At 45.8% G+C, this 27,731-nt stretch overlaps 2 protein-coding genes across 4 annotated transcripts in view; both read right to left on the bottom strand.

Moving 5' to 3' along the window:
- Window positions 1–6,784: 6,784 nt before the first annotated feature.
- LOC137438921 (uncharacterized) lies at window positions 6,785–12,272 on the bottom strand. Its single transcript, XM_068134395.2, has 3 exons — window positions 11,927–12,272; window positions 9,074–9,446; window positions 6,785–8,352 (listed from the first exon to the last, which is right to left on the bottom strand). The coding sequence occupies exons 2-3, from the start codon at window positions 9,435–9,437 to the stop codon at window positions 7,583–7,585; spliced, it is 1,134 nt and encodes a 377-aa protein (XP_067990496.2). The 5' UTR covers window positions 9,438–9,446; window positions 11,927–12,272; the 3' UTR covers window positions 6,785–7,582.
- Window positions 12,273–14,762: 2,490 nt separating this feature from the next.
- Window positions 14,763–27,731, bottom strand: part of LOC137438919 (arf-GAP with SH3 domain, ANK repeat and PH domain-containing protein 1) — a 201,654-nt gene continuing 188,685 nt past the window's right edge. For 2 of the 3 annotated variants that reach the window (XM_068134393.2, XM_078767434.1), the window contains 2 exons: window positions 21,969–22,093; window positions 14,763–16,612 (listed from right to left, as the gene is read on the bottom strand). In XM_068134393.2, coding sequence (XP_067990494.1) covers window positions 16,408–16,612; window positions 21,969–22,093 — 330 coding nt within the window. In that variant the 3' untranslated portion in view covers window positions 14,763–16,407. Of the gene's footprint in view, window positions 16,613–21,964; window positions 22,094–27,731 lie in introns of all 3 variants that reach the window. The other variant, XM_078767435.1, reaches the window with a different exon arrangement.

Genomic DNA, 27,731 nt, shown 5'->3' with positions numbered 1-27,731 from the left:
CCCCCAGCTCTCTCTGTGCTCTGTCCCCCAAATATTCCTACAGGTCGCACAAGATCTGCCAGCAACCCTCTGATGGTTAAACTGCCGAAATCTCGGCTCTCTGCTCACCTTCACTCTTTCATTCCTCTTTTCTCCCGCCTCTGGAACAAACTCCCTCACTCCCTTCAATCCCACTCCTCCCTCCAGGTCTTTAAAACAGCTGTTCACCACCATCTCTTATCTTCCCCCATCCAAAACCTTGATCTTTTCTACCCCCGCTAATTCACCCCAGATCCACCTTGTTTGAAATTCCAACTTCTTTCCTGGAAGTCCTGGCAGTGTCCATATGTTTTATACCTCTCCCACCGCCCCCTTCCCATGCCCCCCCCCCCAAAGCCCTCGCCCTCTCTCAGATCTCTCGATGTCTCCATGTCTCTCGGTCCCTGCTCTCAAATGTTGTGTTTGTATCCTTCCCCCTCTCTCCCCATCTTGTCTACCGCTCCCGATGTTATATGTTTTATGTGTCGGTTTGTCTTTCTGTGTGATTAATGTTCGCTCTTTCACGAGCCTCGATCTTGTATACAAAACAAAACAAACAAAAAAAAAAAAAAAAAATCTCTTATCTCCCCATCCAAAACTTTGATCTTTTCTACCCCTGCTAATTCACCCCAGATCCACTTTTTTGAAATACCAACTTCTTTCCTGGAAGTCCGAGCAGTGTCCATGTGGTTTTTACCTCTCCCACCCCCCCCCCCCCCATTCCCATGCCTCCTCCACCCCAAGCCCTCTCCCTCCCACAGATCTCCCGATGTCTCTGCTCTCAAATGTTGTACTTGTGTGCTGCCCCCTCTCTCCCCATCTCGTCTCCCGCTCCCCTTATTTTGTCTTATGTGACCGTTTTTTTTTTTTGTCATTAATGTTAGTTCTTACATGAGCCTCGATCTTGTATACAAAAAAAATAAAAAATTGTTGTCTCTCTCTTAATCTCTCTGTCTCTAGTATCTGAGTCTAGTAGGAAGACTAGGTCCCCCTGCACCCCCCGGAGATATACTTCTAATCAGTGTTTCTAGATTGGAAAAAATGTGTAGAAAATGACTAGCTATGGCCCCAAGCTGAAAAAATGTCCCACATACCATTTTTATGCAAATTACTGCTGCAAATTTTATGCAAAATTATGCAAATTTTATGCAAATTTTTGATGAGGAGTAGAGTTGAGGGGTCTTTGAGGGCTTCATCGAGGTGCTCTCGGTTGCAAGACTGGGTCATTCTGAGAAGCACAGCAGGGTCAGAGATCATGATGTTCTCCTCCTCAGTGAATCTCTCCATCAACAGCCTCTCCATTGCCTCACACACTGTTTTGAGGCAAAAGAGGGACTTTGCGTAGGCCTTTCCACTGAGAACACCTTTGAGAGATCCACTTGTTACTAGTTGTGCCTCAAAGAGAATCTCTGCATATCCAGAACCACGCATCTTGTGTCCAGTGAGCATCCCGATGTAGTTCATGGATGTGTGGAAGGGTCCAATCGTTACTACATGACTAGCAAATTCATTTGGCCAGCGCCAGATGATGGGAAGGGCTTTCATGCAGACACCCAGATCAAATGTATTCAGGACCCATCTCTGACCCACCTCAGCAGTTGCTGCCTCGGAACGCTTCAGTAGCTCACGAACAACTGCGTTGTCTGTGATCGGTTGGTGGATAGGCGTGCAGTAGTCGACTGTTGATTTGCTGGGTGGGGGAGAACCAGTTGCAGAGGTGAAACCCCCTAGCCCAGGCACAGGCTGCAGGCCATTGCCATGCCATGCAGGCACCAGGCACAGACCGATCACAGACAACGCAGTTGTTCGTGAGCTACTGAAGCGTTCCGAGGCAGCAACTGCTGAGGTGGGTCAGAGATGGGTCCTGAATACATTTGATCTGGGTGTCTGCATGAAAGCCCTTCCCATCATCTGGCGCTGGCCAAATGAATTTGCTAGTCATGTAGTAACGATTGGACCCTTCCACACATCCATGAACTACATCGGGATGCTCACTGGACACAAGATGCGTGGTTCTGGATATGCAGAGATTCTCTTTGAGGCACAACTAGTAACAAGTGGATCTCTCAAAGGTGTTCTCAGTGGAAAGGCCTACGCAAAGTCCCTCTTTTGCCTCAAAACAGTGTGTGAGGCAATGGAGAGGCTGTTGATGGAGAGATTCACTGAGGAGGAGAACATCATGATCTCTGACCCTGCTGTGCTTCTCAGAATGACCCAGTCTTGCAACCGAGAGCACCTCGATGAAGCCCTCAAAGACCCCTCAACTCTACTCCTCATCAAAAATTTGCATAAAATTTGCATAATTTTGCATAAAATTTGCAGCAGTAATTTGCATAAAAATGGTATGTGGGACATTTTTTCAGCTTGGGGCCATAGCTAGTCATTTTCTACACATTTTTTCCAATCTAGAAACACTGATTAGAAGTATATCTCCGGGGGGTGCAGGGGGACCTAGTCTTCCTACTAGACTAATGGTGCTGTTTGGTTTCTGTTTGTGGGGCCTGGTCTATTCTTGTTATATTTACTTGCGACATGTTGCAGATCGACAACTGCTTTGTGTGGTGGTTGTTGTTGTTGTTGCTGTTGTGGTGATTGTTGGGGGTCGATTTTTGAAATGTGCACCCATTGGTTGGAGAGCTGCCCTACCCATATTTGTCGCTCAACTCCACCCACCTTTGCACCCAGAATAAATAATGACCACCATCTTGGATTTCTGGTGGGGCTAAGACATCAGGCCTGTTGGCCTCTGCTGATTGTACACTGCCCGGGTTTGTTGCATCAGATTTGCATTGTCTTTGTTTGGGTCGGGTGTTACTCGCAATGAAGAAGATCACTCCTTTTGCATCTTCAGATGCATAGGGCTGCCAAAGTAGTTTCCTAGGCTGGTGGGCACAATCCTAGATGGACTGGCACCCTGATGCAGGATACTCAAATGGCTCATTCTTCTCAGTACGGTGGTACTTATTTTGCCAAACTCGGAAGGATGACAGGCTGAATCAACCCACCTGGCGTTAATGGCAAGACAGGGGCTCAAACTCAAGACCCTAGGATCTTAAGCCAGCCACCTTAACCGCTTTTTTAATACATGGGTCAGGCTCATAGTAGAGCTGACACACACACACACACACACACACACACACACACACACACACACACACACACACACACACACACACACACAAACACACAAACACACACACACACACTAAAGAGACAAACAACAAAGCTACTGAGCTTGGGGGAAGTGTCGTCACCAACGTCAGTTCCCGGGATACTCTGGGTACCAGCAGCATCATAACAATGGCGCCGCTTTTATCACCGTACTCAGCGGAGCATTTCCTCAAGAGGAATTTCCTCCGCCCCATGGATGCCAACCAATGGGGATTGTCCGTACTCTATCCTTTTCAAACAAGGAAGCAGCGCATGCCATTTTTGAAGTCTTTTGTTATGACTTGAACCGGTCCAAACCGGATGGGTGTTTTTTAGGAGACACCATCTCCTTACTGGATGGCCGTTGGCTCCCCATGAGAGCTCATCCGCCCTTTGCCAGGTGTTATTTTTGGTCCTGGCAGGGTGTCACAATGATGCTCCCCACTATCAAAACCAGTGAGAGGTGTCGGTTTAGTCGCCGACAAGCCGACGGCCACCTGGTAAGTTAAACCAACATCAGGCTTTACTCACACTTAGAGGCCCTGAAAAATCTAAACAGTCAAATAAAAATAGCGTTATGTAATTTCTGAATGGCCCCGTATTGGGGTTAAACAATCCGTGATCGTGGGACAAATCAGCTGGTTCTGATATAACCGTGGTGGAGGCTGTCATGGATGAGGTGTTGAGTTCATATTTGAATGGAGCATTAAATGCATCTGTAAGTGGTCTGTGTCCCTTTATACGATTTTTTCCTTCCCAACACAAGATTCGTCTTTCTCAGACGCCGTGCCCCCCGGCAAGAATTTCTCCCTTTGGGACTCACCTTGCAAGGAACAGCCTGTTTAGTCCACAAAACCAGCGACGTCACCGTCAGTATCGCAGCACGAAAAATAGGTTGGAAAATGTGTGTGTGAATGTATGTCACTCCCGCCACTCACTTGTATTGACAAGAAATGGTAGGAACTCGACACCTCTCATCCACAGATATTTCTCATATTTACTAATTTCCATGAGTCCGATTTGCATCCAAGAACCCAGCAATATAAAATCACCATTTTGAAATGGCTCCTCTTTAGTTTAAATGTTGAAAAGACGAGTGGACTTATAGATTTCGACCTGGCGACGGTGGGCTAAAGGTTCCCTGGCTAGCGGAAGTGGGTCATTGAAAACGCACACACAGCTAGCTCATGCACGAAAGGCCTTCGTGTTCATGTCATTTTAAAAGTCCGATTATTACATTATTTTTTCAATTCTTTGAAATTTTGTTTAATGAAGGGATTTTGACAGATGTTTTGTAATCCTCGTTTAAATCGTGAAAACTCTCAAATCCGAAATTCAAAAATATCGCAAAATGTGAACTTCAAAAAATTATTGGAATAAAATAAATAAATAAAATATTAATGCGTCATCTGATTAATACCGATTCATCTACTGGGGTGATGGCCACATTCAAGAAGGAGTTCACCATCAAGAGCTGTATTTGGGCAGTTGCACGTGCATGGGACTCTGACCCAACCAACATTCAACAAGCGTACGCCTAGGTCCCCCCCGTCGGTGAAGTGGTGAGTTGACAAAGTGGAAGACGCAAGGCGGCCATCTTGGATTTTGACGTGGCGACCCAATTTTCAATAGCGTTCTCCCTTATACGTAGATACACCCACACACCAGATTAGAAGCTAGTAGTTCGTTTATTTTTCAAGATATTTCGCTCACAAGGTTCACACATATATATGGTGGCGGCCATCTTGGATTTTGACCTTGGCGACCCAATTTTCAATAGCGTTCTTCCTTATGCCGAGATACACCCACACACCAGATTAGAAGTTAGTAGTTCGTTTATTTTTCAAGATATTCAGCTCACAAGGTTCAGACATACATGGCGTCAGACATACATGGCGGTGGCCATCTTGGATTTTGACGTGGGTTGCACCCACACACCAAATTAGAATTTGGTCCTTCGCTTTAGCACGCACGCACGGGAAAACCATAGTCCCCCTTTCGCTCCGCGGTGCGACGGGGGACAAAAACGCATGGCCTAACTTGTGACCACCTACCAGGTTCGATGACCCTGAGCAACCTGAAGACCGAAGGTTTTAAACTTTCAAGTTAGAAGGTTGACACAGCTTGAACACTGAAGTGGCCAAGGACTTGCGTGAAGATGACATGGTGGAGTGGATGAATTGCGACAGTGAAGCATCTGTGGTCTGCCAGATGATGGATGAAGAGATTGTTGACATGTTATTAGCTACAAATTAGGAGGAAAAAAGAAGCAGAAGATGACCATTGATCAGGGAATAAAACTTGGAGAACAGTATATGAGCTTCTTGCATGTGATGAATTTGATCTCTCAACAAGAAATAATGAATATTTACTTTACCCAAGAGAAACTAATGAAGCAGAAACCGAACTTCAAGAAACAAATGACTCTTCAGAAAATGTTTAAGAGGGCAACAAAGCATTGTAAACAAACTTTAAGTAGTAGTTCAACCTCTTCACAAAACCTATGTATCCTTCTCTAATCCTCATTTTTGTCCCTTCTACCCTGCTGTTGGTGTGTTTCCCCACTCTCTCTACTGTCCCTTTTGTTCTGTTGCATCCTGATCCATTCAGCGTTATAGCTCTTTCATGAGCCTCGACTTCGTATACAATAAACAAATAAAAGGTTTCATATTCTAAAATCCGAAAAATTCTGTAATCCGAATACTGTCCGGTCCCAATGAATTCGGATTTGAGACTTTCCACGACATACCTGAATCAAAAGGTGAGATCGAGATGGGGTGGTGTTTACTCTGATTGTTTTACTGCATCAAATGGTGTTAAACACGGTGGAATTATTTCCCCATGTTTGTTTTGTGTGTAATTGATGGGTTGCTGTAGGAGTTTTTTTTCTCGTTTTTTTTGTATACAAGATCGAGGCTCGTGAAAGAGCTAACATTAATCACACAAAAAGTCAAACCGACACATAAAACACAAAGTAAGGGGAGCGGTAGACAAGATGGGGAGAGAGGGGGAAGGACACAAACACAACATTTGAGAGCAGGGACATCGAGAGAACCGTGGGAGGGAGAGGGCTTGGGGGGAGGATATTATGAGGTATAAAACACATGGACACTGCAAGGACTTCCAGGAAAGAAGTTGGAATTTCGAAAAAGTGGCTCTGGGGTGAATTAGCGGGGGTAGAAAAGATCAAGGTTTTGGATGGGGGAAGATAAGAGATGGTGGTGAACAGCTGTTTTAAAGACCTGGAGGGAGGAGTGGGATTGAAGGGAGTGGGGGAGTTTGTTCCAGAGGTGGGAGAAAAGAGGAATGAAGGAGTGAAGGTGAGCAGAGAGTCTTGATTTTCGCAGTTTAACCATCAGAGGGTTGCTGGCAGGTCTTGTGCGACCTGGAGGAATATTTGGGGGACAGAGCCCAGAGAGAGCTGGGGGGGCAAGGCCGGAGAGGAGTCGGTAGAAGACAGAAAGATTAGAAGAATAGAAATGATTAGAAGATTAGAAGAAAAGGAGAGTTAGAGATTAATGGGAAAATGTTGTTACATGGGCAATGGAGTTACTAGAACATGTACTTGTGCAGACGATCTGACAAGAATAGAAAGTTGATACGCTATACAAAAGAATCTGCAAACTTCAAACAATATTTATTCATCAGGTATAAAAAGGTAAAAAAAAGTGCAATTGTGTCTATAAAAGTGAAAAAGTCTACGCATCTAAGGTTTAAGACGACGTTGTGCAAAAACGTTTGTTGGGTGAAAGAAAACCAAGCAAGCAATAACAACAACAACAACAACGAAGAAAACGAGAGCAAGGACTAACTCGGTTCCAACAAATATTGCATACGGAGATGCTTAGTGTTTTGAAGGAAAATCCATCAGGAACAATTATTAGAAAGCAGAAAGATTTGAAGAAATAATAATGAGTAAAAAAATTCCTCTTCTGGTTCAGGAAAAATTACATAACGTCACATCCTTAAGGTGCAAAGACCCTCCAATTGCAGACCCACCTCCCTCGTCCCCCCCAAATGCTGCGGGCAGTGCAGGTCGTTACACTTAAGTGCACAAAGTGAGCAGAACAAGAGGTATTAAAGTGAAGGATAAGTAGAACATGCACCGAATAAGCCTCGTTACAAAGGTAGTTTACAGAAAGTGCGCACAGCGGACGTGCAGGCACAACGGTGACGCCAACCGCGGGCCTCGGTGCGCCCTCTACCCTGCCCGGACATTCAAACCCAGAGGCTCGGACGCTCTTTAACATGGCCCGTCGTGCCTCCGAGCTACATTCCCCCGGCACGCAAGCCCAATTTAAAGCAGTGTGCTCGCTCGATCCAGCGACAGACATTTTTCAAGCTACAAGGAAGGTGTTGCGTCGGTGCCAACAAAAATCCATTCCAACGAAGAGGACAAGAAAACCAGGTAACCCTACATTCTCACTCTGTGATCCGAACACCTTCTTTTAATCAAATCACTCGACGCCGTGACGGCTCGAAGGAGCTCCTGCTTCTCCGCCAGCAGCCGGTGCTCGGTATCACGCAGTTCTGCTGCCAGCTCCGTGGCTTTGTGCAGAATCAACACCTTGGCGGCACGTTCGTTCCCCGCCAGCTCGTCGACCACTTGGCGTAACGCCCTGAAGCTCCGTTTCAGACCTTCCCTCCGACGGCGCTCCAAGGCATTGTGGTTTCGCCGTCGTCCACGCTCATCCGACTCGGAACCGGAGCTAAAATCAGAGCTCGAACCAGTATAGCCGGTGCTGCTGTGACTGCCACATCTCCACCTCTCTGGGGTATCGGGTGCACGAGGCTCGGTCGGCCTGTGCGTATCGGCGCAACAAAACGAAGACGTCCGATTGGTGGAACCGGCACTATCGGGAGCAGGAGCAGCATAGTTGTGCTGTTGTTGGAGGATAAATGCCGATGACAGAGGTTCACTTGCCTGCAAGACACTATTTAAATATAACGTGTTGGTGGACGAAGAACCCGTCCATTCCACCGTCTCTATGTCGACAATTTTCTCTTCTTCATCTTCGGATGTCTCATTATCATCGTCGTCATCATCACCATCTGCGGTCTCGTATTCTCCGATTTCTTGATCTTCACTCATTTCATCTTCTTCCAAATCTTCACTCTCTTTACCTTTTCCCTCATCTTCTCTTGCTTCATCTTCTTCCTCATCTTCACTCCCTTCTTCATGATCTGAAAAATCGCAATTATACAGTCAACAACTTACTCCAACTAAAATACATCTCCCTGTAAAGAGGATAATTTATTGTTTTTGAGAGTATATTTGAATACAAAAGTATAAATGCTGAACAAATAAACGATTAAATTATATGGCAGAGTCTGGGATCAAGTCTTTGCTGCAGTCTGAGCCTTTAAAACAACCACCTTTAGAGGCCATTTTTCCCCGCAAAGCGGGGGTTGGCCTTTTTCGGGGACCGTGGTTGTTGTTGTTTTTCTGGTCCCCTTTTTGAAGCAATGTTTTACGGCCGGATGCCCTTCCTGCCGCCAACCCTTTTTGTCGCCTTTTACGACAAACAGGGATTTACCAGTGAACTGGTACTCAATTAGCCGACCTCGGAAGGATGACAGGCTGAGTCAACCCCCCTGGTGTTAATTCAGCGATCGACCGGGATTCGAACCCAGGATCCCAGGCTGGTACCCTGTTACACAGGTGAGGCAAAGAATCTACAACCTGGACCATTGATTTGGGGAAGTCATTCCAATAAAATCAAGAATCGCAGGAAAATACATTCTAATCCTATATCCTCCTGTAATCTTGCTCCTTCTTCTTCAGTTTCTCTAATTACTCTGCAATTCTCCCATTTTCCAACTTCTCTTATGACTTCTGAACTTTTAAAATATGTTTTGCTTGCTTCCCTTCCCCATCCCAGTTCTTTCATCATTCCCAACTTACCACTGCTGTCATCAGAGACAGAAGCGTCCACATTCTGGTGGTGCAGAACAGACCACGTTGCACTACACTTTGGCCTTGCAGGTACAAGCACCCTGCCTTGGTCGGACGACAGGCGGATGAATGACAGTTGCTGGGTGCCGTTCCACATGCAGTCGTGGAGTAATACATGCTTAGAAGCAGCTGGTAAAGGGATTGCTTCGGGAATCGGAGGAGAAAAGCGACCGCATGGAGAACTGGGACAAGAGTCGAGGTCAAACTTATCCCAGATGCTCTCATTTGGCGCTGAACAACAAAGGTCTTCGTCTGCAAGTAGACCGTCATTGGCGAAGAGCAGTGGACGTTCGAATGCTTCTTCCAATGGCATCGTGATTATCTACAATGCACAGCAGTGCCACGGTGGGGACATGTTAACGGGTCAAAAAGCAAATGACATCAACATCGCCATCCTGGGCAAAAAAAAGTGATCAAACCCCAATGCAAAAAGTCACTCAGACAAAGAAACCATATTTGAATTGATCTAAAAGTGTAACGACTGAAGGTATCGCAGACAGACACATAAAAGTGGTATCTGACTGTCTGCGATACATTCGGTCGTTACTTATCAAATCTCAAACAAACTCGACAGGAGGACCAAGGGTCACACAATGGAGGTTGCAGCGAATTCATTTGCTCCCCCCTACTCCCCAAGGGGGGGTTCTGCCTTGGGCGAAATCTGTGTTAAGTTGTATAGATAGCTTATCGTGGCGTTTTCCCCAAGGCCGCCTTTAATAACAAAAGTAATATCAACACCGAATGAAACGGCACTCGGCAGAGTGCATAACTCCATTTACATTTTGGCCAAACCATTTACATTTTGTATCCACCGATAGGCCTGATCTGGATTCGGACGTGAACAAAAATCTACTTGGCTTCTTCTGGTCACCTAAACAACTCGTCCACCTAGTTTTGGCAAAAAAAATTATCATTTCAAGATCTTCACCAAAGTCAAATCAATTGGTCCTTGTCACCCACCCAACCTGCTCACCAAGTTTCGTCCGAGTTTTTTTATATTAATTTATTTTTTATGGGATATTTCCGCCACAAAGCCAGAAGGCCACTCGAGGTGGGGGCTACACAAAGAAGACAAAACCAGAACAACCAGCCCCTTGGCTTGAAACAAGACAAATGTAAAAAGTTGTCTCTTCACAGAACAAAAAGGGCTGGGTGGGGTGAGCTAGTCTGCTTCGAGATAAGTGCCTCTACTCCCAATTTTTGATAGACTGCCGGCCAAGGCTAACGATCTCAACCCACCCGGGTTTGAGATCAGAGTTGTCCTTCACCTAGGCAGGCTGCCGGCCAAGGCTAACGAGCTCAACCCACCCGGGGTTTGAGATCAGAGTTGTCCTTCACCTAGGCAGGCTGCCAGCCAAGGCTAACGAGCTCAACCCACCCGGTTTGAGATCAGAGTTGTCCTTCACCTAGGCAGGCTGCCGGCCAAGACTAACGAGCTCAACCTACCCGGGTTTGAGATCAGAGTTGTCCTTCACCTAGGCAGGCTGCCGGCCAAGGCTAACGAGCTCAACCCACCCGGGTTTGAAATCAGAGTTGTCCTTCACCTAGGCAGGCTGCCGGCCAAGACTAACGAGCTCAACCCACCCGGGTTTGAAATCAGAGTTGTCCTTCACCTAGGCAGGCTGCCGGCCAAGGCTAACGAGCTCAACCCACCCGGGTTTGAGATCAGAGTTGTCCTTCACCTAGGCAGGCTGCCGGCCAAGGCTAACGAGTACCACCCACCTGGAGCAAGCCTGGATTTAAGGCACCAGATGCCCACCTTTCACACCTCTGCATTTAGTTAAAAACAGGGGTCGGCACAAGAAGCCATGTAGTAGGAGTTTGATTAGGAGAGGCTATCTGAGGCACAGACCATATGGGATATTTTATGGATGAGGAGTTGCTCAGTTCTCCACCAACATCCCGTCATTCCTATCCCTTTGACCCCCAAACCTTTAAAGATGCACCGTGTTATATATCGTTTTCCACCATATCTCTCAATGGTGAAGAAACAGTTAATAAATTACAGCATCCGGATCCGGATCTTCACCAAAATCAAATCCATTTGTCGATCACGCACCCATAATTGCCATATGTGGGTTTCAGAAAGTGGAACGGAGCTCACTCAGGTCTCAAAGTAGCCATCTCCGTGTGTGCATGGGCATTTGTGTATATATGTGTAGGTATGTGTGCGTAGGGGTGTGTTTGTGTCTCTCTGTGTGTGTAGGCACATTGTGTATGTTTGTGTGTGTGTAGGTCTGGGAGTGCTTTTGTCGGTGTATGTGTGTCGTTGGTTGTTATCGCCATGTGTGGGTTTCAGAAGGTGAAAAGGAGCCTTCCTAGTTCTCAAAGTATCCACCTTCGTTGTGTGTGTGTGTGTGTGTGTGTGTGTGTGTGTGTGTGTGTGTGTGTGTGTGTGTGTGTGTGTGTGTGTGTGTGTGTGTCGGACCAATCCGGCTCCGCCCAACATCACGGCATGGCCCCGCCCATCAACACAACACGGCCCCGCCCAACAACACAACACGGCCCCGCCCAACAACACAGTCCATTTCAAGTTTTTGATACGGATCAACATCCACGTTTCGTCTTGTAAAGAGAGTGCGTTCAAAAGCAAAAAATAAACCACGTGGCTGCGTGTACGTATGTTAAAAAAGGTGTTAGTACAATTATTATTAACACCGATCAATAAAAGGAGTTACATACAGTGTAGCAGATTCACGATGTGATAAAAGGTACAAATCGAAAAGGAAATCCTCACTCAGGAAGCGGCACAAGAAACTCGAGTGCAGCGACGAAGGTGAACCGTGCGAAGGGGCAACTTACCGCCAGTGCCGGTCTCTCCACCTAGCGTGTTCGTCTGCCGGCCATGAATGGCGCCAACGCCGACAAAGACCGGTATTTACGAGCACCAATCTCCTGTAAACCCTTATATCTAAACCACCAGCTCCGCCTCAGCTTTTCCCGCGCAAACCGCGGAGCGATACAAGAACGCCTCAGCGACGTCCACTTCATTCAAAGCGAAGCAGTCCGTCGACAGAGGAGGGGTCATCCATTCAATATGTACCCAAATGTGGTGAAATGTGACACCCCCTGCCCCGGTCACCTTCACTCTCACATTGACAAAACATCTCCGACATGATTTATATTCAGCGGCACAATCATCATATCTGGTGACGTCACTTCACAAGACGTGAAGACCATTAATCATTATGAAATGTTTGCAATTATATAATACTTATTCCGTATTAAAGACATTTTCCACTCCAGGTGTGGGGGATACAAAATTCATGCACAGATATTCTCCCAGAATGCATCGCGACGGTGCAAAAATGTGAATGGGACCTCCATATCAGACGCTGTTGCGTGATGACGTCACCGTCACGTGATGGTCGCACCTTCCCGCGTCGTGACGCTCCCGTTAGTATCTCTCCAAAGCAGTTATTAATAACAATGACAGCAGAAGGCATTTATTAAACACAAAGCAACAGGACGAGTCCGACTCTCATCAGCCTGGAGGACGAAACGCACTCGTTAGGACCGATTAGATTTTGGGGGCGAAGAGGTCAAAGGTCATGTTAAGTTACAATAATTTCGTTACCGCGATAGCTCGAGAATGGCTGAAGAGATGAAAGTCAAAGTTGGTACAGGTATGTATAATGATGTAAAGATTAACTTATTAGATTTTGAGGTCAAGAGGTCAAAGGTCAGAAGTCCTGTTGGATCAAATTTCTGTTACCGAGCTAACTAGTGAATCAGTGATGAGATTTTGACCAACAAGTGTATATTGTGATGTAATGCGAACCGATTAGATTTGATGATGTATTCCCAGTACATTTACATGTTCCTTTCCAGTTTCAAATGGCTCTGCAGTTCATTTCACACGAGAATATAAGACCCGTCGCTTCGCTGACGGAAATACCAATCTTGCCTGCGATGGCGAACCTATGGGGAAAGGGGCATTACCCCTGGCACTCACCTGGTACAATCAACAGTATACTGCACCGACTAAAGGTATTTTAAACCAATTTCAATGGTTGCTGGAAGACAGGACAGCATGTGGAATCATACGAACATAATCATAACACTTTAAACAAACAAATTTAAAAAATACCTATTTTGGGGGGCAACCCTCACCCCCTCCCACCCCGTGTAAGTCCTCAGAACCCAATTTTTCTAATGCCCTGAACAAACATTGGTACATCACAGATAATGAAAGTTGTGCTGAAGTTTCATTAAAATTGTGTGTGTAGGTTCTGAGAAAAAAAAGCAAATACTTATTTTGGGGGTCAACCCCCCACATAGACCACCTCAGACCCCGATTTTTTAAATGCCAGGAACAAACTTTGGTAAAACACGGGTGATTAAGGTGGTGGTGAAGTTTCATCAGAATTGCATGTGTAGTTTCTGAGAAGAAAGCAAATACCTATTTTGGGGGGCACCCTCCCCTCCCCCCCGTAGATTCCCCAATAGGGCAGATTTTTCCAATGCCTTGAACAAACGTTGGTACATCATGGGTGATGAAGGTTGTGGTGAAGTTTCATCGAAATCGTGTGTGTAGTTTCAAAGAAGAAAGTAAATATCTATTTGGGGGAGGGGGGGGGGGGGTCAAACCTGAACCCACTTTGACCCCCCCATAGACTCCGAAAGGGGCAGATTTTTTCTTGCCATGAACAAACTTTGGTACATCACGGGTGGTGAAGCTTGTGGTGAAGTTTCAGAGGAAAAAGCAAATTCCTATTTTAGGGGGGGGGGGGGGGTCAAACCTGGCTCCACTTTGACCCCAGGTGGACCCCGATTTTTTTTTAATGCCGTGAACAAACTTTAGTCACAACACAACAAATATCATTTGTGCCAAATTTGGTCGCAATCCCTTCAGCGGTTTCGGAGAAGAAGTTTCAAGTGTTTACGGACTGACGGACGACGCGCCATTGCATAAGCTCTCCTGAACTTCGTTCCAGGTGAGCTAAAAACAGCATTCCTGGGAGATCCTGCTCTCCGTGCAGGGATAACCAACATTTGTCACGTGTTGGCATTTGCAGTTTTGACACGCATGTCCATGTACAATAAAAGAAATATGTAAAAGTTGTTTTTTTGGATCACAAACATTCCCTGGAGTTACCTGAATCCACCGTAGTTGGATTCATTGAAATCCCTTAATGCGTTCTCAAGTTATAACACGAGTCACGACAAAGAGACAAACAGACAGACAGACGCACACGGCTCCTTTTATAATTTAGATGTGTAGCAAGTTACTAGGTTTTCGCTCAGGAAAAGCATGACTGACAAGGTAAACGTGAAATGGTTAGAAACCTACAATCAAAACCGCCAAGCAGTAAGTGTATCGTCGAATCATTTCCATGTTGACAGAACACGCTGCATGAGGGCACCACAAATCTTGATGAATGTCAGAAAAAGGGCACGGCAGCGCCCTCGTGTGGCGAAACGTGGCAAAGGGGGCATCTACTTACTATGTACGTAGGACTGACTGAACAAAAATGGGAGAAAATGAGGAGAAACGAGTACATGTGGTGGCAGTTAAAAAATACAGCCATGTGTGCGTAAGTAATAAATAGATGGGTTGAACAGGGTAGTTAAGGGGAACTGAACTCCGTGCGAATGTAAAACGGTGGCAAAAAGGCTCCGATAAGGAAAGCACGAGGAGAGTCTTCCTTCCACTTTAATCCACTAGACATGTCTCACCGGTGTACACGGCAGCCCGAGATTTGGCTACAGAGTGTAATACAGCAAAATCTGCATAGTGATTTCAGTGGCAGAAACACAATGACTGTACAAGTAAGAAAAGAAAAGGAGAAAGAATAAAAAATAATAAAATAAAACACGACCTATTGCTTTTGCCCATATACTGTAAACCATGGAGATCTACGTACTGTCCAAGTACAATGTTGTATACATATATACTTTGTATTGTACAATACATTTTATATAATGTATAGATCACACCTCTGACCGTTAAACGACTAATTCTGGGGAGCAGATCTCAGAAAGCAGCAGAGATGAAGGTCCCGGCAGAGATCCTCAAATTATATCAACACGTCTGTACTCCGGTAATCAATCGATCAAAGCAGAATTGCTGCCAGGTAGGTATAGGTAGGTAGGTTGATAGATAGGTGGTCAACTTGTCCAAACGAACAATCAGGAGGGTTTGTTTGTCCAAGCGCTCTCAAGTCTGTCATGGATTTCGTACAACGAAACTGACCCAAGCAGGTGATCTACAAGCAAGGTAAACAAATGAAGATTGTACCTTAGTGCCGGCGACACATCGGTGAGAGATGGTGCGACTATTAAAAAAAAAAAAAAAAAATCAGGCCATTACAGGTGGATAAACACTTTAAAAAAAAAACTTTTTCGTGAGAGCAAACAACAACAACAACAACAACAACTATTTATGAATCCATAAAGCACTGCGATTGATGCTTTAAATAACTGAACGGTTAATACGCGATTACGAAATAAAAAATAAAATCTGACGTGAACATTCAAATCAATATATGACAAATATGTACTTGCATTGCGGACGACATGAACAAACAGGTATAAAAAGCAGTGTTTCTGCTGGGGGTTGTGAGGGGTGGGGGAAGGTTGTCGAGGGTACACAGCCTACCGGCTGGCGTTAGACCCCACCTTACCCCCGGTGACAAATACACCACCCGGTACTTGCCCCTCAAATCGAGGGTGCACGAGTACCGCTGTTGAGGAAGAACGAGAACTTCAAAAACCCCTCCTTTTCGAAAGGCCTCAGTTTTCGCGGTGCTCGACGATGTTGCACACCTTTAGGTGAAAACGATCTCAAAAGCTCAGGGAAAGGGAGTGAATGTGGGAAAATACTCGGTAAATAAATCGATAACACCTCCTGGGTATGTGCAAGTAAAGTTGCAACACAAATGTGCATGAAAAAAAAAGAAGCAAGTCCATAGGGTTTGCAACACAAAAACGGGGTTAAAACAACCTCCGCCACTGCGTAACGTTGTGCCTCTTTTCCACCTACACCTCAAGTTACTGGCAGCGAGGGAGTGGCGAGGCATGGCAGGTGACCATGAATGGATGGCATAATAGTTTGGCTTCAAATGAAGCAATAAAAATTCACATTTCATGATTGAAATGACAAGGAAAAGGGGCGAAGCGGTTAGAGCGGGGGCATTACAATGACTTACCAGCAGAAGCCACTGGAACTACAGAATACTGGCATAAGGAGCTGGGATCAGTGACGGATCGAATGAGGTGACGGAAATGAAAATAGGGTTCACCGGACGGAGGGAAGTGGTCTAAAGGCAAAAAAACAACAACTACTCAGCAGCAAACGGGTGCGTACGGTGGCAGGGATGGTAATGTGTGCAGGACGTGAACAGGGCATTCACACTTCTAGTGGTTTCATGCGAAGAAATCGTTTTCCTCCTCCACTCCCACAGGACAATTCTAGTCACTGAGAATGTGGACGAAAGACACCGGAAACACGCCCTTCCGCTCCGAGTCTCCTTCCACGTGTCCCACCTGGAAACACAGGGAACAGTCACCACAACCCCATCCGTAACCCCACTTCAGAAAGCCCTACCCTCTACACGATTCCTGCAATGGGTAGCCAAATGGTGAGGATAGACCGGTGTGCCCTCCCTGCTCCGGTCCCAATGTGGCAGCATTCCATAATTTGTAGTTAGTTCTTCATACCTCAAGGCAATTTGAAATGGACAATAAATGGTGCCAATGCCCAGAAACACACACACACACACACACACACACACACACACACACACACACACACACACACACACACACACACACACACACACACACACACACACACACACACACACCGATCTCGTATAGCGAGATGCGTTCACCCACATCCCACAGAGCACAACACATTAATATAATAGATATTGTTACAGATTTGGCTTAAGGGATGAAATGGGGAAGAAATTGCAATCGTTATTTCATAATGCAGGTGCAGCAGAAGTGTATGTAATTAATGTATTAGCGAAGCAGTGTTGAATGATGTGCTTCAAAGATCTTGTCTCCCTTCCCACAGTGTTTATGGCAAAACGAATCTTTTATATTTTCTGTACAAATTCCTGCTGTGATCTGTCTTTGTGTGTAAAGTTCTGCCCTGCAGCACCAGGAGTCCAGGCGACCCAGGTGTGAGGACATGCAGGGCCACGTGCATTCATGTTGTGCCAGCAATACCGAGGGCCAAAGCACGCATGTGGCAAGCATACAGGCTGAACTTGGGACACCACGATGCTGCAAAAAGGGTGGGCCACTTTTCCCCTGCAGGACAGCCAATGAGAGTGCTACAGGCGGTCAAAGGCATCGCCCCGCGCGGAGCTATAAAAGAGAACGTGGTGGGGTGAAATGGTTGGTTCGTTTGTCCCTGGGTGCCTCTGGTTCTGTCCTGGTTCTCCATTTTAAGGTTCGTCGGTTCATGCTGGTACCTTCTCCAGATCTCGTTGCATTGCTGCAGTGGTGGTTCATGCCCCGAGGGACGCTCGTGGAAGGAGAATCATGGGACGACCCTCCATCTCCACCTCCCTGGTCATTGCTGCACAGATAAGCCACTCCGATCCCCGTGTCAGCCCATACTTAGCACCAAACCACACACAGGCAGAGCTCGCTGGGTTCCTAGCATCTCACCCTCTATTGTATCTGTCTAGCCTCCCCCCCCCCCCCAATGAATGTGATTAGGTGTAGCTTAAATTACGTATTGTGACACCATGGGCGTGTTGGATATTTATTTATGTATTTGGTTACCGTCTTCATTACCGCTTGCAACAGTTATTTTCTCCTGCCTCACCCCATTTATTGTAAACCAGCAAAAGTACCCAGCGTTGCCGGGTAACAATGAGTCGCTTCCTGATGGGAATATGATATACGCAATCTGGGTCCATCATCTAAAGGGAATTTTAAAAATAGATCGCAGGTATAGTGGACTCTGATGGAGTGGAGTGACACCCTATCCCATGGAAGTTACACTCACAATTTAATAAACCATTAGTGTAAGATAACGACATTCTTTTGCTCCTTCAGCTGACAGTTTCGTTCAGTTTCAGTAACATACACAGTAACACACATAGTAACACACATAGTAACACACACACACACACACACACACACACACACACACACACACACAGAGACACACACACACACACACACACAGAGACACACACACACACACACAGAGACACACACACACACACGGAAACACACACACACACACACACACACACACACACACAGTAACACACATATAGTAACACACACAACACATAGTAACACACACAGTTACAATGTTTGAAGCCTTACCGATGGTAAGTCACTCCTGCCTTTGTTCATCCTCGTTTGTCACGATTTGTGCACCCCGTTGGCAGTACACGACGGCATTTTGCCTTAAAGTACAGTAACACACACACACACACACACACACACACACACACACACACACACACACACACACACACACACACACACACACACAGAAACACACAGTATAATAAATAAATAAAAACACACACACACACACACACACACACACACACACACACACACACACACTATCACACACAAACACAGTAACACACGCACACAAATAGTAACACACACATAGGTACATACATAGTAGCACACACACATACATACATAGTAGCACACATACACACATAGTAACACACACACGCACACCCAGAAACACACACACACCCAGAAACACACACACACCCAGAAACACACACACACCCAGAAACACACACACACCCAGAAACACACACACACCCAGAAACACACACACACACACACCCAGAAACACACACACACCCAGAAACACACACACACACCCAGAAACACACACACACACCCAGAAACACACACACACACCCAGAAACACACACACACCCAGAAACACACACACACCCAGAAACACACACACACATACTCACACACACACCCAGAAACACACACACACCCAGAAACACACACACACACATACACACACACACACACCCAGAAACACACACACACCCAGAAACACACACACACACACACACACAAACACACCCAGAAACACACACACACACACACACACACACACACACACACACACACACACACACACACCGATCTCGTATGGCGAGATGCGTTTTACCTGGCCAAGAAAAAAAAAAAAAAAAAAAACCACCAGAACGAGAATTCCAGCCTCATTTACACTGTTGTGTAGTTAATCCCACGCTTACACTTAGTTATAAAATCGAAGGACATGGTAAATTTTGTCAGATTTCACTCCAGATTTGGAGATTATTTAGTTTACAGCATCCAATCCTCATATCCGAAACCAGATATTGATGATATGCTTTAATTATGTAATGATAATCGATCGTATTTCCAAGGCAAGGCCGTTTGAGTCGGCCGAAAGAAAATGGCAGCTTACGAACCCAGTGAGGTGCAGTGGCCACCATATTGGTGTACCACCACATCGGTTTTTTTTTCTTATGAGCACCTCGTTAATCATCTTCAAAAAGGATGTTATAAATTATAACACACCCAAACACTCAGTTTTCATCCTTGCAATTTGTTGGAGGTCCAGGTGGATGCATGCAATGTTTGGGGCCGCTAGGTTTCATGGTTTCGGAGTTATGGAGGAGACAGACGGGCAGACGGACGCTGCCTTTTATTATCTATAATCATAAAATTATCGATAATAATAAATTATCTTTTAATATCTCAGATTCGGCAAATTTCTCAGAAAGGCAAATTCTCAGATTCGGATCTTCACCAAAATTTAATGAATTATTCCTTGTTACACACCAAACCTGTCCATCAAGTTTCATCCAAATCTATCCACAACGTTTTTAGGTATCCTGTTCACAGACAGACACAGACAGACAGACACAGACAGATAGAGGTAAAAACACAAACATGGCCCACCTTCGATGGGAGAGGTAAATATATAGATATATTGTTGCGATTTTGGGAAACCACTAAAACATAATGGCAACCACCATACAGGTTCCTTAGAATAGTTATTTCATAGCAGACCATTGTCTTAGTCCCTTTCTTTATATGGGTTATTATGTCGTTATGCGTTGGAAAAGGGGAAAAATAGGCTCCTCCACTCATGAGGGATAATTTGCCAGGCAGTGAATGCAGACTCAAAAGCACACCAGCCAAGTGTGTGCTCAAATTTCCCTGTCGCACTGAAGTCCACAAGATGAAGCGACACTTCACCAATCAGGGCCTGAGGAACTTCAGGGGAGCTTGTGGGGGCGGAGTAAAAGGCTCCACCAATCGGAACCCAGGACACCCTCCAACATCCCCCCCCCCCCCACCCCCCTAACAAAAGGAGATTCAACACGTTTTTGCACTCTCTTGGTTCTTGGACATTGTTGACCTAGCACATGCCTGCATTACTCTCTCTTGGTTGGTTTCATTCAGCACGTGTGCATCCGCTCCCGACCGGACCCTCTCACACCGGACCCTCTGCACGTGATTCACTCTCTTGGCCCTGGACTTTGTCACCTAGCACGTGCCTGCATTATTCTTGCTCTTGGACTCTGTCGGCGGGACACGTGTGCTCCTTTCTTGGCCGGACCCTCTCATAGGCCTCAGTACGTGCCTGCATTACTCTTTGCCTTGGATTACATTGGCTGTACACGTGTTCTTGGACTCCCTCTCGGTGCACGTGTGCACGACACTCACTTTCTGCACAAGGCCACGACGTACTCTTTACCCTGCACAGGATCACGACATGCTTACTCCACGTGTCCCTGGCACTCTTCCCTGCACGGTTCCCGAAACACTCACTCTGCCGAGTTCCCGACGTTCTTTACCTGCTCGTGTTGGGGACTGCCCTTTGCCGGCCAGGTGCTCGTTGGTGAGGTCGAGACAAAAGGCAGCGTGAGGAGAAGCATCTGGAACATCGTGGCCTTTGTGCTAACAGGTTTCCAACATTCGTTTTCCACTCCCCCTCCACCGTGAATGTGTGCTGGGCCCATGTCATGTTTATTCACAGTAATCGTAATAAGGCGTAGAATAAGCTAAGTTTCTGCCTCTTGTCCCTTTTTCTTTCCTATCGATACGTCTCGCTGTAAATATTTGTAAATAAAACAAATGGTTAAACGATTCCTTTCTCTCTGCCCGTGAATGTTCGCCTACTGGTTAACGATCGGCCGTAACAACAAACAAAATTGGCATTAGCCCGGTGGGTACCAACGGTTGCTCGGCCGTCTAAATTTCCATCCAGAAACAAAAGAAAGTGGTACACCGCCGGAGGGAAGGTACGTAGGTACGTTCCCCGATTGGGACCGTCACATGGTACAGGTAAGCTATCGCGCGACGTACCAATTGCCATTCGTAGTTGCTGCTTCGCAATCTGCCGAGGTACCAAGTTATTTATGCACGGCAGCCGCAGGTCCGGTAAATTTGGGAGAGAACGGAGACTAACCCCCTCGTAGTACACCCAAACCCCGGGCCGTAACAATATATTATAGAATCTGCCTCTAGCTGGAATCCAGCAACCCTATAAACCCTCATTTCTTGACCATTGCAACGCCCTCGCCCACCTTCCAACCCAATGCCATCGCCAGAAGTCCTTCATCCGCTTCAACGAAACTCACCCTTTCCAACCGATCCTCCCTTCTCTTTAAAATCTCGCTAGAAGGTACAAGTTCTGCTGAAGGTCAGCAGAGTGCAAATATTGATGATACAATGATAATAACTTGTATAATTACAATACCGGGTAAGGTAATTACGATTGAAAAACTGACAACAGTGACCACTGCGAAGCTGATGACGGACAACGTCAACCGAGGAACTGCCAGGTCTCGCTCAATGCGCCACGGCCTTTGTTATACTGACCCACCAATCGGTGTCCTCCTCTCCGGTCACCACCAGAATCTCTCCCTCATGGAAAGTCAGCTCATCAGGATTGTCAGCAAAACAATCGTAGATCGCCTTCACCCTCCGACGTTTCTGCCGAATAGGTACCTCAAGCGCAAGAGAGAGGGGGTAAGGGGGTAGGAAAGAAGAGGGGAATGCAAGTCAGTATAAAAAAAAAGTTTCATCTGCATAGACTTCAAAATGAATATTATAATACGACAGTGCAGCAAAATGTTGCAAACCTGAAGAATGGAAATAAGGATGTTATAACAACGTCTTCCAGAGCCCTTTCTGGAAAAAGGAGCCCTGCTATAGCCAAAGCAGTCGTACGCAATCTACAACTAGAGAACACTGACGGCCTCCAATTGTAATCGGAAGTCAATAATAGATTCTGTGAAGCAGTTGAGTTCACATCTTTGTCATTTATCTCAAATTAATTTTCTATAAAATATTCAGATGGAGGTGTGAATGAACAATGAGGAGATCTCTCCCGAGAATGAATAATAATTAATAAAAAACCACATAACAGGATGTGCGGAGGACGGAATTTTAAATTGTATAAAGTGATGGAAGACTAAAGTCAAGGATTCAAACCACAATGCAACTCGATTCCCTGATCAAAACCACAAAACGACTGAAACCCCGGACTCAAAGCAACGTGGTCTCAAATAAAGCATCGGTGACAGTTTGGCTCCTTTTTGTCTCAACTAGCAAGACTAACTTTACATGAGGATCTGCTTTTTAAAAAATATTAACGATATGAGTTGGAAAGGAAAAACAATGATGGAAACCAAACAGCTTCGAGCATAACAGCAAACAATGTTCCGGTGGAAGAAACTTGAGGGGTCACCCATGAGCAAGGAGGAAAAGAAGGAATGGGCTGTTTATGTTTGTTTATCCCTCACCCTTAGACACTCTGAATTCCAACCACTCCAACCCTCCCCACCACCACAATAAGTACAAAGTCAAATAAAAGTGTCCATGCTCCTTGCATAATGTCATTTAAGATATGTGAAGTTGAAAGTGTGCACAGGCGGTCAAATCGGAAACTTAGAAACCAGAGATTTCTGAAACTTTCAGCAAAAAGGAACTTTTAATCTCAGAAGTGAGAGGGTTGAGTTTCTACAGCCAATCTTTTATTGCTTCATAAACAATGAATGCAAGACATATAATTTCTTACAAGAACATGTGGGGAGTTCAAAATGCTCTTGTCATGAGATATGAGCAAATAGTCCAAGAATTTACAACATTCAAGAATATCAATCAAATGTACCAGACCTGACTGGGCATGCACGGTACTGCCAAAGCAGGATCGACAAGGATTGCGCTGGGTGGTTTGACTGTGTCGGATGAATTGGTTGTACTGGGTGGTTTTTGTCTATGCTTTCTCAACAGTGCAGAAAATCTTAAATTGGTTGAGGGTGCAGGCGATAACTTTCCTCTCTTCACAAAAGACACCGTGGGATCTATTATGTCTACCAACGGCCCCAGTGAGGGCAGAAAAGTCCTTCAGCTTCACATCCGTTCGATGGATGCCACACACATTGATGCCTCATCCTATCTAAAAAGGCAATCTAAAACTTTTCGGCCTGACCATCAGATATGACCCCTCCATGGCAGATTGCATGATCAAAGCTGGTCTCCAAAGCCAGCCATATAATAGCATCTGCTGTCATGCTAAGTCCTTCCTTGGTAAAAACAAAACTACTCAGCCTATAAAGTGTATATCTCCAGCTCAATATATATATAAAAAAAATAACCACCTTCAGAGGACATTTTTCCCCACAAAGCAGGGGTTGGCCTTTTTCGGGAACCGTGGTTGTTGTTGTTTTTTGGTCCCCTTTTTGAAGCAATGTTTTACGGCCGGATGCCCTTCCTGCCGCCAACCCTTTTTGCCGCCTTTAACGACAAACAGGGAATTACCAGTGAACTGGTACTCAATTTGCCGACCTCGGAAGGATGACAGGCTGAGTCAACCCCCCTGGCGTTAATTCAGCGATCGACCGGGATTCGAACCCAGGATCCTAGGATCCTAAGCCGGCACCCTAGCCGCTAGCCCAACACCAGGGCTTCTCCAGCTCTCCATCTCCAGCTCAATGAAGGTAGTTATTCCCCACACACCACCCCCCGAGCCTCTTTGGGCTGGTGCCCCTGCTCCACACCTGTCCTTCCTGGATGCTCTGGAATCTAAGGCTCTCAACATCATTGGCATCTCCTATAAATAAGTTCAGGGCGTGCTGCTCTCTCACCACCTGGAAAGGGCACTTGTGCAAATCTTCAGGCGTTTCAAAGTTTGCTAATAAAAGCCAGACTATACACGCTTTGAATACGGTAATGCCACGTCAAAAACTCGATCATGTTTACATGGATTACATGATGACGTAACAGTGAAAAGGTGGTGGGGATGCGTGCGTTTTGCACACCAGACGCAGAACAAAAAACAACCATTCCGCAGGTAAAGGTGGCCTGATGGACATATGCATTAAGTTAGTTTGTTCAGATTGTTGAGATAATACTAAACATTGATTGTATTTCCATCATTTCCCATCGAGGGACCCAGTTCTTTTTTATCTTGTATACAGTCGAGGCTCGTGGAGGAGCTAGAACATAGAACAGATCAGTATGCAGCAGAACAAAATAGAGATCGACGTTGAAGACAAAGGATGTGAAGAATAATGAGGCGGTGGACAAAATTGAGACAGAAGCAAATTCTCAGGAAGGAAATTTGGAAAGATGTGGGCTTGGGTGAGTTAAAGGGGGGGGGGGGGGCTGGTTTATAAAAGATGGTTTTGGATGGGGGATGCTTTGAGATGGTGGTGAACAGCTGTCTAAAAAGGTTTGGGGAAGAGATTGAAAAGAATATGGAAGTTGATCCCACAGACGGGAGAAAAGAGGAATGATTGAGTGGAATTGAGCAGTGGGAGCCAGTGTTGCTGGGTTTTGGTAGTTTCACCAGAAGGGAGTTTGTGGTGGACCTGGCTCATTCTGCAGAAACCTTTGGGGGAGGGGAGAATTAAGGGACAAGATCATTGGTGTGGATAGATCATTGGGTGCAAAAATAGAAAGGAGGTGGTAGAAGACAGAGACCATGGACCTGTCTGTGATGGGAAAGCGATAGGCCCATTGACTCAGCTTTATCGCAGGACATTCCAATGATCTTGAAGGCCATGATTTACATGGAGTCAGGCTGAGTTAGGTGTGAGGCAGGGGCACCAGCCAAAAGCGGGGAGCAGTACCCCCAACAAGCTGTGAATGAAGGCTTGTAGGTGGATAAGCGTTCAGATGTGACAAGGAAGGACTGTGTATCCTCCATCGCACAGTCAGTGACTGGCTTTGGAGACCAACTTTGAAATGTGGTCAAGTGAGGTCCAAATGTTTCTCTGTGCAGCCAGCCGTTTGCTCGCACAAAATAATCGGCATGCAGACCTCGCAGCAGTGGGCAGAGAAAGGAACATTTATGTATTTAAAAATGAACAATGGCTATATTTTAATAATTGGATACATCCATTAATGCTTTACTCCATGATGGAAATGGATAGAAGCAATCGAAAATATAACCTGGCGCATCCCTTGAAACATTGTCGGCTTTCGTTGTCACGTTTTCTTTCTCAGATAGACAGTGCAATGACAGCAGACAATGCTAAAAGGGACGCACCGGGTTAATCTATCTATAATTCCAGTAATCTCTGTATGTGTGTCTGTGTGTCTGTGTGTCTGTGACCGCTGTTTCTCGACAACCACGGGTCCGATATACTTGAAACTTGCCAGGTATATTGCTGGGGACCCGAGGATGTGCCTTTTCAAGGTTTCATATTAATCGGACAAGTAGTTACCGAGCTATGGCGATTTAGCCGTTCGCCGTTCGCTTTGGCTTTGCGAATGGACCAAACCATTTCATGTAAATAGAGGGGGGGGGGTTCTGTGGTCGTTGCGAATGGACCAAACCATTTCATGTAAATAGAGGGGGGGGGGGGTTCTGTGGTCGTTACTGCCACGTGGTTTCAAAGTTTTTTTGTTGTTGTTGTTGTTTGCACGCATGTTTTTTTGCACGCACGTACGGGCACCCACGTACGGGCACGTCCTAGTATTTATAATATCAATACTTTCCTCTGAGGAAAGCAGCTCAAACATGTAAAATTTTAGAAGTTCTTAAAAAATAGAGGACCAATGGTCCTATTGAGTGTAGATCACCTGCCTGGTTGCCAAAAAGTTGAGTGATGGATGGATCAGGGTAAAATAAGAGCTGGATTTAGAATACACACCTTAGGTCAGGGAGCATTGACATGATGTCCACAGTAGTGCAACTCCCTGCTGTCCCCATGAGCCTGAGTTTTTGAGATACTGCCCACGTCAGTATGATGTTACTTCCTGTTGTGTCAAAAATAGTCCTATTTGATAAGGTGCAACTCCAAGGTGTCTATAATTCATACATTTCAAGACTTTGCCCACTTTCTGTACTTTATGACGTCACTGGTGGCCATATATTGTATTCTGGATCAGCTTATTTAAATCCAGCGTTCCCATAGGTGGTCAATCCTATCACAATCTTCCCTCAAACCGCTTAACCGATCAATGCAAAACTTAAAATAAAGGTTTTCCTGTAATACAAAATAGTGGCCAAACTATCGAAATTGAAGTGCTTTTGGGAACTTTAAATCTCATGATGACCTATTTATAGATTGAGGGGGAGGATGCCAAAAATAAAGTTGAGTTCCACCGCACCAAAGATCATTTTACCCAAGTTTGGTCACAATCGTATCAGCTGTTTCGGAGAAGATGTTGCAAGTCTTTATAGATGGATGGACGGAGTGACCACATGCCATACCATATGCTCACCTGACCTACACTACATGGCCAAAAGTATGCGGACACCCTTTATAATTAGTGGATTCGGCTGTTTCAGCCATACCAATTGCTGACAGGTATATATAATCAAGCACACAGCCATGCAATCTCCATAGACAAACATTGGCAGTAGAATGGGCCGTACTGAAGAGCTCAGTGACTTTCAACATGGCACGGTCATAGGATGCCACCTTTCCAACAAGTCCGTTCGTCAAATTTCTGCCCTGCTAGAGCTGCCATGGTCAACTGCAAGTGTTGTTATTGTGAAGTGGAAACGTCTAGGAGCAACAACAGCTCAGCCGCAAAGTGGTAGGCCACACAAGCTCACAGAACAGGACCGCTGAGTGCTGAAGCACGTAGCGTGCAAAAATAATCTGTCCTCAGTTGCAACACTCACAACCCAGTTCCAAACTGTCTCTGGAAGCAACATCAGCACAACAACTGTTCGCCGGGAGCTTCATGAAATGGTTTTCCATGGCCGAGCAGCCACACACAAGCCTAAGATCACCATGCGCAATGCCAAGCATCACCTGGAGTGGGGTAAAGCTCGCTGCCATTGGACTCTGGAGCAGTGGAAACGCGTTCTCTGGAGTGATGAATCACGCTTCACCATCTGGCAGTCCGATGGACAGGTCTGGGTTTGGCGGATGCCAGGAGAACGTTACCTGCCCAAATGCATAGCGCCAACAGTAAAGTTTGGTGGGGTTGGAATAATGGTCTTGGACTATTTTTCATGGTTCGGGCTGTGCCCCTTAGTTCCAGTGAAGGGAAATCTTAACGCTACAGCATACAATGACATTCTAGATGAGTGTGTGCTTCCAACTTTGTGGCAACAGTTTGGGGAAGGCCCTTTCCTGTTTCAGCATGACAATTCCCCCATGCACAAAGCGAGGTCCATACA

The sequence above is a fragment of the Myxine glutinosa genome, chromosome 13 (assembly GCF_964187855.1).
Source record: "Myxine glutinosa chromosome 13, kmMyxGlut1.1, whole genome shotgun sequence".
Taxonomy (NCBI): Eukaryota; Metazoa; Chordata; class Myxini; order Myxiniformes; family Myxinidae; genus Myxine; species Myxine glutinosa.
The sequence above is the reverse complement of the archived record's forward strand: the minus strand, read 5'-3'. Positions and strand labels throughout refer to the sequence as shown.

Excerpts from the sequence above, each read along its gene's own strand:
- LOC137438921 (XM_068134395.2), bottom strand. The coding sequence starts at position 9,437 with ATGCCATTGGAAGAAGCATTCGAACGTCCACTGCTCTTCGCCAATGAC. Across the intron at positions 8,353-9,073 it reads TGTCTCTGATGACAGCAGTG|ATCATGAAGAAGGGAGTGAA; the intron begins GTAAGTTGGGAA and ends GCGATTTTTCAG.